At 43.9% G+C, this 14,215-nt stretch overlaps 1 protein-coding gene across 1 annotated transcript in view; it reads left to right on the forward strand.

Moving 5' to 3' along the window:
* The first annotated feature begins 311 nt into the window (after positions 1 to 311).
* Positions 312 to 14,215, forward strand: part of RDH10 (retinol dehydrogenase 10) — a 30,652-nt gene continuing 16,748 nt past the window's right edge. The window contains exons 1-2 of the mRNA XM_023184050.3: positions 312 to 1,397; positions 3,012 to 3,247. Of these exons, the coding sequence (XP_023039818.1) occupies positions 1,109 to 1,397; positions 3,012 to 3,247 (525 nt within the window). The 5' untranslated portion in view covers positions 312 to 1,108. The remainder of the gene's footprint in view (positions 1,398 to 3,011; positions 3,248 to 14,215) is intronic.

Genomic DNA, 14,215 nt, shown 5'->3' on the forward strand with positions numbered 1-14,215 from the left:
GTCCTTGTCGTCTCGCCAGCCCACAGGGCTGTCTTCTGCAGCGCCTGATCGCAGGCGGGGCGGTCCGGAGTGCCCTGGTTAACGAAAAGTGGCGAGCCAGGGAGCAGCGGGGACTGGACGGCAGGAGGAAGATGGCCGGGGCTGTGCTGACTGCCGAGATCGACAGGCGGAGGCCGGGACACCCCACGGGAGGGGGCGTGAGCTGCGAAGGGAGGTGCGAGGAGGGCTGAGGTTGCGGCCACGGCCGTGTGAGATGGGCTACCCCGCTCGGCTCTGCGGACGGCTGGCGGGCGGGGGGCTGGGCCGGGGGCGGGGTGCGCCCGGGGGCGGGGAGGCCGGGCGGAGGGAGGGCCGATGCCGAGGCTGGCGCGGGCTCTTCCCGGTCGTGGGGTTATATAGCGCGGAGTGTGGAGCCCGCTCAGAGCCGGCCCGGAGCGCTCCGACTTGCAAGCGGGCTGCGCTGCGGAGCCCGGTGCCCGAGTGACAGCCGTGGGGAGTGCAGGGCCGGAGGACGCGAGCCCTCAGGGGCAGCTGCAAGGCGTTGGGCAGCGCTCGCCTGCGCCGAGCGAGTCTTCTCTTTCTGGCGCTCCGCCGCCCCGCACCCCACTCTTCCACCCTCTCGCAACTTGGGTCGAGTTGACAACTCCCGTGGCGACCCGCTGGCCCGTGCCGCCTCCGCTGCGCACCCCTCCCCCGGGGTGAGAGAGAGCAGGCTCGCCGGCTCCGAGGACGCTCGGGCGGCAGCGGCTTGGCCATGAGGGCAGCGCGAGTCGTCTAACTCGCGGCTGTCACCGCCACTGCAGCGGAGCCGGCCGGCCGGGCGCTGCGGGACAGGCGGGCGGCTGCCGGCAGGAGGCGCCGAGCCGGGTGACTGCCGCGGCGGGCACAGTCCGGGGCCACAGCGCCGAGCCCGGGCGGGAGTGGCCCCGCGCAGGCGGGGAGCGGCGCCGCGCACTCCAACCCGGCGGGCACCTCGGGGGCGGGCGCGGGGCGCAGCCTTCTCGTCCCGGCCTCTGTGACAAGTGCGCCGGGGCCGGGAGCCCGACTGCCGGGCTCCGGGTGGGCGCGGACGCAGGCACTGGGCTCGTGCGGGGCCCCGGGCGTCGCGATGAACATCGTGGTGGAGTTCTTCGTGGTCACTTTCAAAGTGCTCTGGGCGTTCGTGCTGGCCGCGGCGCGCTGGCTGGTGCGGCCCAAGGAGAAGAGCGTGGCGGGCCAGGTGTGCTTGATCACCGGCGCCGGCAGCGGCCTGGGCCGCCTCTTCGCGCTGGAGTTCGCCCGGCGCCGGGCGCTGCTGGTGCTGTGGGACATCAACACGCAGAGCAACGAGGAGACGGCTGGCATGGTGCGCCACATCTACCGCGACCTGGAGGCGGCCGACGCCGCCGCGCTGCAAGGTAACCCGGACCCGCGCGGGAGCATTGTTGGGTCAAGCCTCTTTCCACCCCGCGCCCTACCACGGCAGGCCCCGAAACCCCGCTGTCGGGTCAGCCCCGCTGCGCAGGAAAGGAGCACCCCACCGGTCTTTTGGGAGACGAGTGGAATTTGCTCCGTGATAAAGGAACGCGATCACCTCTGTATTACCAGGGAGAAGGTGCCCAGTCCTTGCGGAGGTTCGGTCTCTTTGGGGACCACGGAGGCAGGGGCGGGTTCCTAAGCCCTTTGGGGTAGGGAAGGTGGAGGGAACTTGTTACCACAGGTTTGGATCCCAAAGAAATGTCTCGCTCCGACTTAGAAGCGGCGCGATGGGAAACTGAAGCGTCTTTGGGAAGTTCTGACTCGACTGAAGAAGTGTCTGTGTTACTGTGGTCTGAACCCCTTAAACGAGGGCAGTATTGACGATTTCACTATAAGTTTAGCCTGAGGAACATAATTACATTGTTTCGCCAGCGATAAGTGCTTTAGTTACATTCCCTGAGCGTGACTGAAAGACGCCTTCCTTCCTAAGAGAAAGCTCTTGGAGAATTTAGGCTTCGTTGTAAATTTCTTGCATGTTTTTGGTCACCCCAGGAAATCTGCATTTCTGAATACTTATTAACTAACCTGAATCTGAGATTTTTTTTTTTTTAAGCCAAAGCAAAGTCCATAACCAACCATAAATATTGGTCCAGGAAATTTGATAATGGCTCTTGCTTTTTAACAAAATTTTTCATTTTTAGGGAAAACATTTACCTGTACGGAGAAAATTGACTTGGGCACTTCTCCCCTGTATTGATAATTTATCACCAAACTTATTGATACCTGCGTTTTTAATTTAAGGGTGAAAAGGTACCATTTTCATTGGTGGTATGGAGGGTAGCAAATACAGATTTTTGTGCTCCCTGCCAAAACCTAAAAGATAAGGGTATTCATTCTCCAGAATACCGATTTTGGTTTTTAAATTGTCAAGTTCTTATGTGGTACAATTGCATATTTACCTGTAACTTGATTTGTGAGAGTACTTCTTAGAGGAGTCAGCTAGCCCAGTTAGAACAAGTCAGTGACCCCTACTTCTTCATTAAAAATTGTGGATTCATTTCTTGGCTTTGGATGAATTTAGATTATGAATTGCAGTTTTGGTTTGTGAGTCTTGAAGTGAGTTTCCATTTTGAGGGTTCTCATACTAAAGACTAAGAGCTGTTTCTCCTGGGCCACTGTTTCCCCAAAAAAGAGGAGTGTGTAGTGTGTGTGTGTGTTGTTCTCTGAGCTCTGGGCTGAGATCAGTTCTTTGCAGGTGTCTTTAGCTCCAGCAAGCTGATCCCATGTGGTCTACTTGTATTGGGCTTGTCACAATTACATGACTTTCCCCTAAGCAAAGTTATCCAGTAAATTGCTGTAATTCCCAAAGACTTCATGGGAGGAAGGCAGCTGTAAAGCTCAGTCGTTGGCAAGCCTTGCAGCGTTAGAAATTTGAAGCTCACTGTAGTATTTTTGTTTTGTGTGATCTTTGTCCTACTGATCGCCATGTGACTCACTTTCTGCACTCCCTTCTCTTTTGCATGTTTTCTCCTCATCTGGACTTCTGAGGACAGCTGGGAATGGTGAGGAAGAAATTCTGCCCCACTGTAACTTGCAGGTTTTTACCTACACCTGTGATGTGGGGAAGAGGGAGAATGTCTACCTGACGGCTGAAAGAGTCCGCAAGGAGGTTGGCGAAGTCTCAGTCCTGGTCAATAATGCTGGTGTGGTCTCTGGTCATCACCTTCTGGAATGTCCTGATGAGCTCATTGAGAGAACCATGATGGTCAATTGCCATGCACACTTCTGGGTAAATATAAACATCCTTGTTTTCTTTGCTGGGCCCTCCTCAATGAGAAGGTTGGGAAGGAGAGAGACTTCAGTGCCAGCCTAAAAGCAACCTGTACTCTTTCACCACAAGATCTCCTTAGCTCTTACCTATGGTAAACTGCAGTGTATGCTGGTTACTATTAGTCATTTTGTCTCCCCCGCCCCCCCCGCCCCCGCCGCCACCCCCCAACTCAGTGTTTTTGAGAGGGCAGAGGATTGAACATTTTGAACTAGTTTGAAAGATTGCCATAAAAATAACAAGAGGGAGCGTAAAACCCTGGGTTTGTTTATTTTACTTTCTGTTGAGTTTATAAAACATTGGTTGTTCTTATGAATTCCTAAAGTCAGGATTTAGGCTTCCAAATTACTGCTCAGCCACATTTTGGAAAGTGCCAAAGATTCTGAAATCAACATTTGTGCTCTGTTGGGAGTGGCCAGGCCACCCTGGCAGTCACTTCGCATCCCCTGACCATCCACAGGGTCCAGGGCATCTTCCTGTTGGAGGACGCCTCAGGACTCTCTTGGGTTAGACAGTGCCTCGCGAATATCACCCTGATAGGACCCTAGAGAGGGAAGTGAGGTGGTGAAACCTGGTAAGCTGGAGATTTAAACAATGTCCACTTCTCGTCATTAAACAATGTCAGGATCTACGGAGGGGAGCAGGGCCTTCTGCTGCTCTAGGGGCAAAGGTAACCCCAGTGTTTCAGTTCAACTTGTCTTCAGTAAAGGTAGGTGTGACTCTCTTCCCTATAACTGCACACTGCTGACCCACTTTATGCTCTTTTTCCTCACGGTATTTTCTCTTTACTTTTGTAGACAAATAAGATTCAATAAAGAAGGAGTAAAGAAATAGGATTCTACTTTTTTTTTTCCATAGGCGGATTAGCCTTCTAATAGAACACAACAAAGAACTGTTTCTCCTAAATAGGTCACATTAAACCTCATTAGTTTTTTAGCAACTGCTTAAAAACTTAATCTGGCTTTAGAAGTACTTATTCAAATGTTGCACCTCAAACATCAAACCTTTTCTCTGCTCTTGGAGAAGCTTATTTTGATGTTTTATTTTTAAACATGAACTTTATTTATTTATTTATTTATTTATTGAGTTGGAGTCTCACTCTGTTGCCCAGGTTGGAGTGCAGTGGCGCAATCTTGGCTCACTGCAACCTCTGCCTCCCAAGTTCAAGCAATTCTCCTGCCTCAGCCTCTCAAGTAGCTGGGACTACAGGCACATGCCGCCACACCTGGCTAATTTTTTGTATTTTAGTAGAGATGGGGTTTCATGGTGTTGCCCAGGCTGGTCGCGAACTCCTGAACTCAGGCAATCCACCCACCTCAGCCTCCCAAAGTGCTGGGATTACAGGCGTGAGCCACTGCACCCGGCCTATTTATTTATTTTGAGATGGAATTTTGCTCTTGTTGCCCAGGCTGGAGTGCAATGGCGTGATCTCAACTCACTGCAACCTCCACCTCCCGGGTTCAAGCAGTTCTCCTGTCTCAGTCTCCCGAGGAGCTGGGATTGCAGGCATGCGCCACCACGCCAGGCTAATTTTGTATTTTTAGTAGAAGTGGGGTTTCACCACATTGATCAGGCTGGTCACGAACTCCTGAACTCAGGTGATCCACCCACCTCAGCCTTCCAAAGTGCTGGGATTACAGGTGTAAGCCACTGCACCCGGCCAACATGAACTTTATTTAATTCATTTACAAACTTCTAGAAATGAATATATAAATGACCTGAGCTTATATATGTTTTGAACAAGTAAGGAGATCACCAAATACAGTTGGGGGAACTTCAGCTTGCCTGTAGGTGTGTGTTGTGTTCAGTGGGGGTGGGGAACTGAATTAAAGTCCTGGCTGTGGCTGGGTCCCCAGGAACAGGCAGCAGGTGTCAAAGGGACGGGTTAGATGAATAAAAGGCAGACCAACCAAATAAACTTGACATAGAATTTATCAAGAATCTTGTGTGTTTATGACTACTCCTGAGTAAAACAACTACCATTTGAAATAAAAGACATACATAAGTGGGAGGTGGAGTGTCATTTTCATATTTGAAGAATGATAAAGATGAAGCTGCCGTAAAAACTGCAGTTGATTTAAGTCAGCCCTAAACAGTTACAGCACTATCAGTAGGTTCATTATGAACCGCAGACACTGACTGGGATTGTTTTCTTCAATCATCTTTGAGTAAGATGATGCAAGATTACATAACTGTAAACTTTTACCTACACAAGGTATTCTAAAGTTTAGTCATCTTGGCTACTTTCTCTGCATGATTATTTTGCTTAATTGTAAAATTTCAAATGTAATCAGGTTTTTAAGAAGCCCCATGCAATCTGCAGTTAAATATTTAAAACAAGGAACCAGCTCCAGGAAGGCATCCAATAAAATGAGTACTGATTTAGTGTGTGTAAAGCACGGAAAATTTCATAGCTTTAGCTTTGAAAATGCACATAAATTGATATACCGTCTTTCTAGTATTAGGCTACTTTTTAACATAAGGAGGAAGTCAAATCAAATCTCTAAATAGGAAAATTATTCTGGACCTGAATCTGTATACCAAGAAGGAGCATAGCACCTTCCTAGAGTCATCACTGTGCTTTGAGATGTTGCTTAACCACACAATTTAGGGAGTTCTTGGAAGCCGTGATGGTAATGACATCATTTTGTATTAAAGTATGGGAGGCTCCTGAATTCTCCAGCTGTTTTTCCCCTAAGCATCTAAACTTAAGAATTTATTTTCAATATTGAGTCAGAAAATTCATTTTAGAGTTGGAATTTCTGACTTCTTGCTAAAATTTACAAATCTTTTGAGAAGTTCTGATTCAGCAACTAAAATTTAAAGGAAAACTCAGTATAATTTTTACAGTGAAATTTTTAACAGGGGTTAAAGAGCGTCACAAGAGCCACCTGAATTCAGCTTCCCTTCCAGTAGTCCTCTTAGGCGAAGCATTGGTGGCAACTTTCCAAACGTGTTGACATTGGCATGTGCTGTTTTCCTTCCAGAAAAAATAATGAGTGTGTCTTTTTACTGTATCTGGGTGCGGAAGTTGCCCCATACATTTTTAAAAGTCCATCAGCGGAGAAAAGAACTGTTCAGTCATTTGAACAGACCATCCTGAGCCAGACGTTTAAGTAACAGTTAATATCTGTTTTCATAAATAACAAATAGTATTTTGATCCTGACTCAGAGCAAAAGTGAGTGAAATAGAAAACCATGTGGACTTTCACTGAAGAGCTGTGGGCACTCCCAAACCAGGCTGCATACTATTCCCCCTACCTGAAACACCCTCTTCCTCCATTCCACGTGTCTTAAGGTGTAGCTCAAGTCTCAATATAACCTTTCCTCCCCACTGCAGCACTTCTGGCCTTTTTGGATATTAGAGTTGCAAGAATCCAGAGACCTTCTTGTTCAACCCTTTGTTTTCCAGTGAAGCAGGGGTTAAATGACTCATCTGAGGTTTTTCTTTTCTTTCCATTAATCTCTCACAGCATTTGTTATTCTCCTAAAGTAGATGGCAAGCTGTCTGAAGGCAGTTTGTTATATACATCTTTCATCTTCCTCTGCCTGGAACAAAACTCTATTCTTAAGTCACTCAATAAATATTTGATAATAATAGGCTTAAATATTTAGAAGATAACCTATTCAGAGAATACTCACATGGATCTATGTTCTGAAGTTTTAAAAGGTAAGCATTATGGGACGGGCACGGTGGCTCACACCTGTAATCCCAGCACTTTAGGAGGCCAAGACAGGCGGATCACTTGATGTCAGGAGTTTGAGACCAGCCTGGTCAACATGGAGAAACCCTGTCTCTACTAAAAATACAAAAAACTTAGATGGGCATGGTGGTGCTAGCCTGTAATCCCAGCTACTCAGGAGGCTGAGGCAGGAGAATTGTTTGAACCCGGGAGGCCAAGGTTGCAGTGAGCAGACATGGTGCCACTGCATTCCAGCCTGGGTGACAGAACAACATTCCATCTCAAAAAAAGAAAGAAAAAGGTGAACACTGTGTTGGACTAAAGCTGTGTGAAACCATTAGTGCAAAACAGGGCTGTCTTACCCTTGTTATCACTTACATTTTCTTTTGCTTTCCTACATAACTTTCCATTCTCCCTGTCCCACATGTGTTCTGATTTTTACTATTTTTCGTTAGAACTCTGCTCATTGGTGTGCGGCTAGTGACTTGAGAAGGCTGGTGTTGGTATGCCTATTTGAATCAAGCTCACATTGAATGTGTAACTGCCATTCATATTTACCAATGATCAATCCTCAAAAAGAGGACCCCCGTAGCAATTCTTTCCTTCCCTCTTAACCATGTACCATTTCTGTACCCTTTGGAAGCCTTTCCTCAGCCTGGCATAATTCTGTACAGCCTTCCAGTCTGCTGTGACACTTCATCTTCCAATGTTGTTCCATCACCAGTAGCTCTCCAAGGAACCTCCTGGTCACCAGTCAAGTGATAGATTTGGGGTAGGTTCAAGTCAGCGTAATCTACTGTGAAACACCCGGTACAAGACCATGGAAAATGAATGCACTATCATGCACTTTAACACTAGCAAAGAAATTATTCATGTGGGCTGTCTGTATCTGGGTGAGATGTAAAAACTTGAAAGATACCTCTCTTGGTCAGGGTGCAGTGACTCGAGCCTGTAATCCCAACACTTTGGGAGGCCGAGGAGGGTGGATTGCTTGAACCCAGGAGTTCAAGACCAGGGTTGGCAACATGGTGAAACCCCGTCTCTACCACAATACAAAAATTAGCTGGGTGTGGTGGCATGTGCCTGTAGTCCCAGCTCCTCAGGAGGCTGAGGTAGGAGGATGGCTTGAGCCCAGGGGTTGTAGACTGCAGTGAGCTGAGATCGCAGCACTGCACTCCATCTTGGGTGACGAGAACCAGACTCTGTCTCAAGAAAAGGAAAAGAAAAATACCTCTCTGTATTCTACTTTGAAATATGGAAAGTTGGTCTCCATACAAACCCATGTTTCCCTCAAAATACTAACATTGCTTTACTTGTGTATTTTTTAAGAGGAACAGAATCTTACCTTGCTATTTCTAAAAGCCAAAGTTTATCTGTAGATCCTTTTTGACCAAAGAGCTGCATTTGGCCTTTATACGTGAGCAGCAAATTGATCCCTGATTAACCAAAAGGGGGAAGCAAAAGCATTTAACTCCAGGCCTTTTATATTCTGAAGAATTTTTGCATGGTAAAGGACTAAATCTGTCAAATAGCTAGTAGGTAATTTACTTCTATTGATATGGTAGTCAGACAAGATAATTGGTAGTTAATTAATAGACCACTTAACTTAAAAGGTTTCACAGTTTTAAAATACTAATTACTGAATTAAGCATTTATCTGTATCCAAATGTCTAAAGTCTATTTAGTTAAAATCTATCCAGGAAAAGTAAAAGCCCACCAGCTAGATCTGAGTAATGTAGCACTTAAAGACATTAGTGCTGCGGTTGTACCTAATATCTCATGAATGGTCCCTCATCATTAATGTTTAGGTTCTTATGTGATTTACTGGTTTTTAATCTCACATACTGCATTCCTCTGTTCTCTGGTTACAGAAACCTAGTTTTGTTCAAGGCTTCTTATATTCATTTCTAAAGTATTCATAAAAATATTTGGCCAGTATTTCTTCTTCCTTACCATAATAGGTGTAAGACTAAGTAGTTTATAGAGAGTATTGATTTCCTATCTTAAGATAGCTACTAAACACTTGGAATTCATGGCCTATTTTTAAAAGTCTTCACTAGAACTGGTTTCTGTTATTAAATATATGTCATATGTATAAAAATGTTTGAACTTTAGAAGTACTTTCAATGTCTTAAACAGAGTTGTAAATTGACCTGGGGTCAATTTTATCTTATTTTTGTAGTCACAGTTGAAAACTGAGTAAAACATCTCTTTTGATAGGAACTGCTTGGTACCTGGGACTGTATACCTGTATACACAAAATAGGATCACATGCTCATTGAACGTTGAGTTTCTGTATTTGATACATTACATGCTGGGCCCAAATCTGTTGCTACTAGAAATAAAAATCTATAACATGATAAAATATCACTTTACGTAGCTGGTGTGAATAGGGAACCAGACGTTACATCAGATAAAAAGTTCTCCAACATCTTCAATATGTTCTAATCTGTATCTATTTTTCTGTTGTTTAAAAAATACTCCTAAATAACCAATGTCATCATTTCTAACCTAAATGAAGAAAACAGCAGCACTCCCCTCATTGCCAAATCCAGTGTGCAGCTTCGTCTTTCTACAGAATGTGACCCTCTTGACCGTGTCCTTGAAACTCAAGTGCTTTAGCTTCCATGATAAGCCCACTTTGTTGTGCTTCTCTGTGTGCCTTCCGAATCCTTTTAGCCTCCCCACCTCCAACTTGTAATGACTGTTTAGTCTTGTATGCTCAGACCTCTTCTCAGAACCTCCATCTAGCTGGGTAATCTATTTCAGTGGCTTCAACTGTGATCTCTAGGATAGTTCCCAAGTTCACACAACTACCTTGACTGCGCCACACATTCTCTTAAAGCAGCATGTCACAAAACTGAACAAACTCCTCTTTGCTCCTTCTTGCATTCTCTGGTCACCAGACTTAGAAACATCAGCATTATCTTCACCTCTCCAGCCTGCACACATTCATGGGTCCCTAAATCCTGACCATTCTCTTGGGCCCCTGTGCTTTGATTGATCCCCCCTTTCCTTTCCTACTTCCTCCTGTGTGCCTCCATCACCTCTTGTGTGGACTCTTGAAAGTGCCTCTGATCTTCTTTTCCTGTGTTCACTTTTGGGTTTCCAAGCTAGGATCATCTAAGCAGCCTTGATTTGGTTATTTGCCTGCTTAAAACCCTTGTATGACCATATTGCTCACAGCATGAAGTCCAGGCTCATTAGCATGGCATCCTGGGCCTTCCAAAGCTGATTTCCACCTGCTTTTCCAGGTCAACACCTATTTTATCCCCTCATCTACTGTAAACTTCAGATGGGCTGGACTCCTCACTGTGCCTGGAGAGAGCCTTGCACACACTTATGCTTCACACAAGAGCCTCTGCTTGGCTGTTCTGCCATTTGAGTCCTGTTTTACTTGAAGACGACAGAAGTTAAATAGTTTAGAAAAAAAATCTGTCACTATTCCTGAGAAAAACAAATTCAAAATATTTTCATGTTCACTTAATAATATTTTTATATATTAAGGTGGCAGTCCCTGTAAAATAGTCATGAAATTCTCAGCTCAGGGAATGGCCCTTGTTTGATCATGGAGTGAGTTGTGCTATTTATCTCAATTCCTGGAAGGAAGCAAAGTTGGTATTTGTTGTTTTCTGCTTCATTATTTCTACATCCCAGGCTTTATCCATTATCTGCCCAAATAAAAATTAATCTATAGGATATGTCAAAGTGGAAGCATTGTGTAGCCTGTGCTAATGCTAACACTAACACTGACTGAATAGCTTTCTCAAAAAGGCTGAATGCAGAGTGCCCCGGCAGAGTCCTTAGCTATTCATTGCAGGGTTGGGTCACTACGAACCCTATAGTTTAATACTTAACTGCTCTTACTCTGCTTATTCTCTTCTCTTACATTTGTTTTTACTCTGATCATGCTTCAGATTTTCGAGATCTTTGGCAAATTCTAGTGAATCGATTTTAGTAACTTGAATATATCTAAGCCATGACAATTTGAGAAAATTTAATAGCCTCACTTGAGAGTTAGAAGAATTTTAAGTAGGAAACCCCTTTACATTTAAGTTTTGTCTTGAGTTGAGAAATATTAATAGCAAATTCATCTAAACTTTCTGCTTTAGTTTTTTCAGAAACTAAAATTAAGCCTGTTTCAATGATAATAAGTAGTCTATTTGCATGTGTCTAATTCAGATATCTGCCTATATGGATGAATGTGCAGATGACATGCTATGTTTGCTTGCTTGCTTGTTTTCGTATGCTCAGTAATAAGTAGAAGACATTATTATGGTGGAGTTACAGCCACTGGACCTGGGAAAGTCCTAAATACCTGGGATGTTTTTGGACCCCTAAATTGTACTATGCTGAAGTTCCACTAGGGGGTGTACTGGCAGGGTGGATTTGTATCTTATTTCCTGCACATGGAACCAGTATTTTCCTGAGAGAAAGGGTCTTTTGTAACTAATCTTTGGAGTATGACAAAATCTAATAGTCCTTAAATAGAGAACTATTTCCTGCCTCAGCTGAATGGGTTAAGTTCAATGTTTTGAGCCTGTAACTCCAGAGATCAGATTAAAATGTGTTAATCTTTCATATCAGAAGACAGTATAGTAGTTAGGTATTCAAAGAACTAACACTTATAGATTCTATCAACTGACCTAGAAGCTCCTTTAGGCTGAGACCCCATATAGACATAATTGGGAAATAACTCAGAAGATGGGGGTTTCTGATTCTTTCTAAAGCATACAGCTGGTCCCCATAATAGGTAGCCTTCGGAAGCTTCCCTGTATTGTGAATTATCGTTCTGTTAAGATACCATTGTTCAGAGCCTAGGCTGGCAGAGCATGGCCTTGGGATTCAGTCACATTTGCCTTGACATACCTGGCTGGCTAGTTTCAGTCACCTGCATCCCTGGGTTTATACAAGCCTATGCCATCCCCGTACTGGAGGGGATGCGAGGGGATGCACACCTTTTCATGTGGTCTGAAGGAATGCTAACATTTTTCACTTGAAGAGCTTCCCCAGTGTATTTCATTCTTGAATTTTTTTTTTTTTTTTTGTCTTTTTTACTTTATTTGTCAATTCTCTTAAAACTGAAGTTCACACCTGTCAGGGACCATTTTCCTAAATGCTCTGAAACTAAAATGAAGTGAGCCACAGGGGGAAAAAAATGAATATCCTCTTATAATCATCGTAAAACTTTCAACACTGCAGCAAATGCTGCTAGAATATTTAACAAGTAAGGGCAATTACTGCCACAACCTTGAGTGCTGTCAAATTAGCCCCTTACAATGACAAGCCATTTACAATGAATTCACATTTGGAAACAAAACATTACTTGGTCTGTGAAACTTTCAAAGATCACACAAAAATGTGTGAAAAGTGGCAGTGGTGTTAACATTGTATTTTTTGGTTTGGAAAAAAACCACAGGTATTTCTTATATGCTGCTTGCATAAAATGTGAATTTCTTGCCTTTCCTTCAAATAGGTTAGTACTGGAATTTTTGAATATTAACATAATGCAGCTTCTTAGTGTTATCCTAAACAATAGGGCTCAAAATAACATGTGTTACTTATGTAAACACAGGGGTATTTTGAGAACAAATGAAACTTAAAATTCAAAGCCTGAATTTTCCCACCTGTAAGTTGTAATTAACATACTGCCCCCTACTGATTTCTTAAGGGTTTTTTACATGGGCTAGTCCTACAGTCTCTTTGGAAAGATAAGCATAAGGTGTAATGAATTATTTTTAAATGATTTTGTATTGTATTTGTATTATGTTTGCTGGACTGTTAAAGTGTTGCAATTTTTATTTATAACAGTCATTTTTTGCCTATAGTAAAATGGGACTGAATAAGAAGAATTAGAAAGGAGGTGGTGTTGGAAAGTTTTGTTGTTTCCCAGCGTCATCTAGGACTCGGGATAAAAGGGACTAGGCAGCTGAAGCAACTGCTTAGCAATGTTTTTGAGACTTCTTTTCTTAGGTCAGATACTGTGTTTTAACCGAAAGTATGGTCTGGCACTGCATGGAGGGCAGGAAGGACTGGGAGCCATACATAGTAAGAACCAGGACTTGCAGGAACTTGAGGAAACCTAACCAAAAATAGATAGCACTTATAACAAAAATAGTCTGTAAATATATGCTTAATGAGCCTTGTGTACATTTACTGAACTTTTTTATAGCACTTAAATTTACAAAGCCTTTTCATAAACACTTCTCTCATTTGAGCCTCACAGCAACTCTGAATTAAGTAGAGCCACTATCCTCATGTTTATGGACGAGGAAACAAACCCAGAGAGGTGAAGGGACTTCCCTAAGGTCACTGCCAGGGAAGGAAGAAGCTAGGACCCAAACCCTCAGCCTAGGCTTCCAGGTTAAAGCCTGTACAAATACTTAGCTGTGGGCTACAAGTTCAAAGCTCCTGGTACAGTAGGTAGATTTTCCTATGAGTCACTTATGGGTTTTGCCCTGTGGTATAAGAATTAGTCTTCAAATGTTGATTTTTTTGTTAGCATGGTTAGTTTAGCAATAACTGATTAACCCTAGCTTAATATCCCCAGAAAGCTTGCTCTGTAGATTAGACAAGCATGTAAAATTCAAGCCTGAAGAACCAATACTGTACTAGAATTTTATTACCAAAGCCCAACTTGTGTGTTTCTGGGCCTTTTCTGTACTTTTCCATAGCTTGTATTGGAGAGAGTTATTTCCTTGAGAATAGTGTAGTGCATCCTTGGTCACCCAGCTTCCTTCTTTCTCTTCCTAGTTTGCATATCAGTATTGACAAACTGGACACAGAAATAGTCACGAATGGAAAGAGCTCTTCTACAAGGACTGGCTGAACAAAGTTCTATTAACAATTGGTACCAAAATATCAGTTAAGTGTGGTTTTAGCTTAGATCATTTCATTAGCTTATCTCCTAACAAAATGTAAAACCTTTATTCTGTTATATAATATTCTTCTGGGATCAGAATTCCAGATAGCTTCATAAGCTTTGCCTTTGAAATGTTAATCATGAATTTTCAAAATTGTGCACTTTGGGCCACTGGTAGTGTCCAAACTTATGGTCCAAGCATGTGATCTATAAAGGGGTAACTTTTCCCTAAATGAGGCTTACCAGAGTATAAAAGCCACTATGGTTCACTTGTCCAAGGTACAGTTGGAAAGCTAGTGAGGGAAGTGCTGAGGATGATGGAGTCTACAGTCCCTGTCTTGAAAGATAAGCTTTCAAAGCCTCTGTGGATGTGGTGGGGAGGAT

The sequence above is a fragment of the Piliocolobus tephrosceles genome, chromosome 7 (genome assembly GCF_002776525.5).
Source record: "Piliocolobus tephrosceles isolate RC106 chromosome 7, ASM277652v3, whole genome shotgun sequence".
Classification (NCBI taxonomy): domain Eukaryota; kingdom Metazoa; phylum Chordata; class Mammalia; order Primates; family Cercopithecidae; genus Piliocolobus; species Piliocolobus tephrosceles.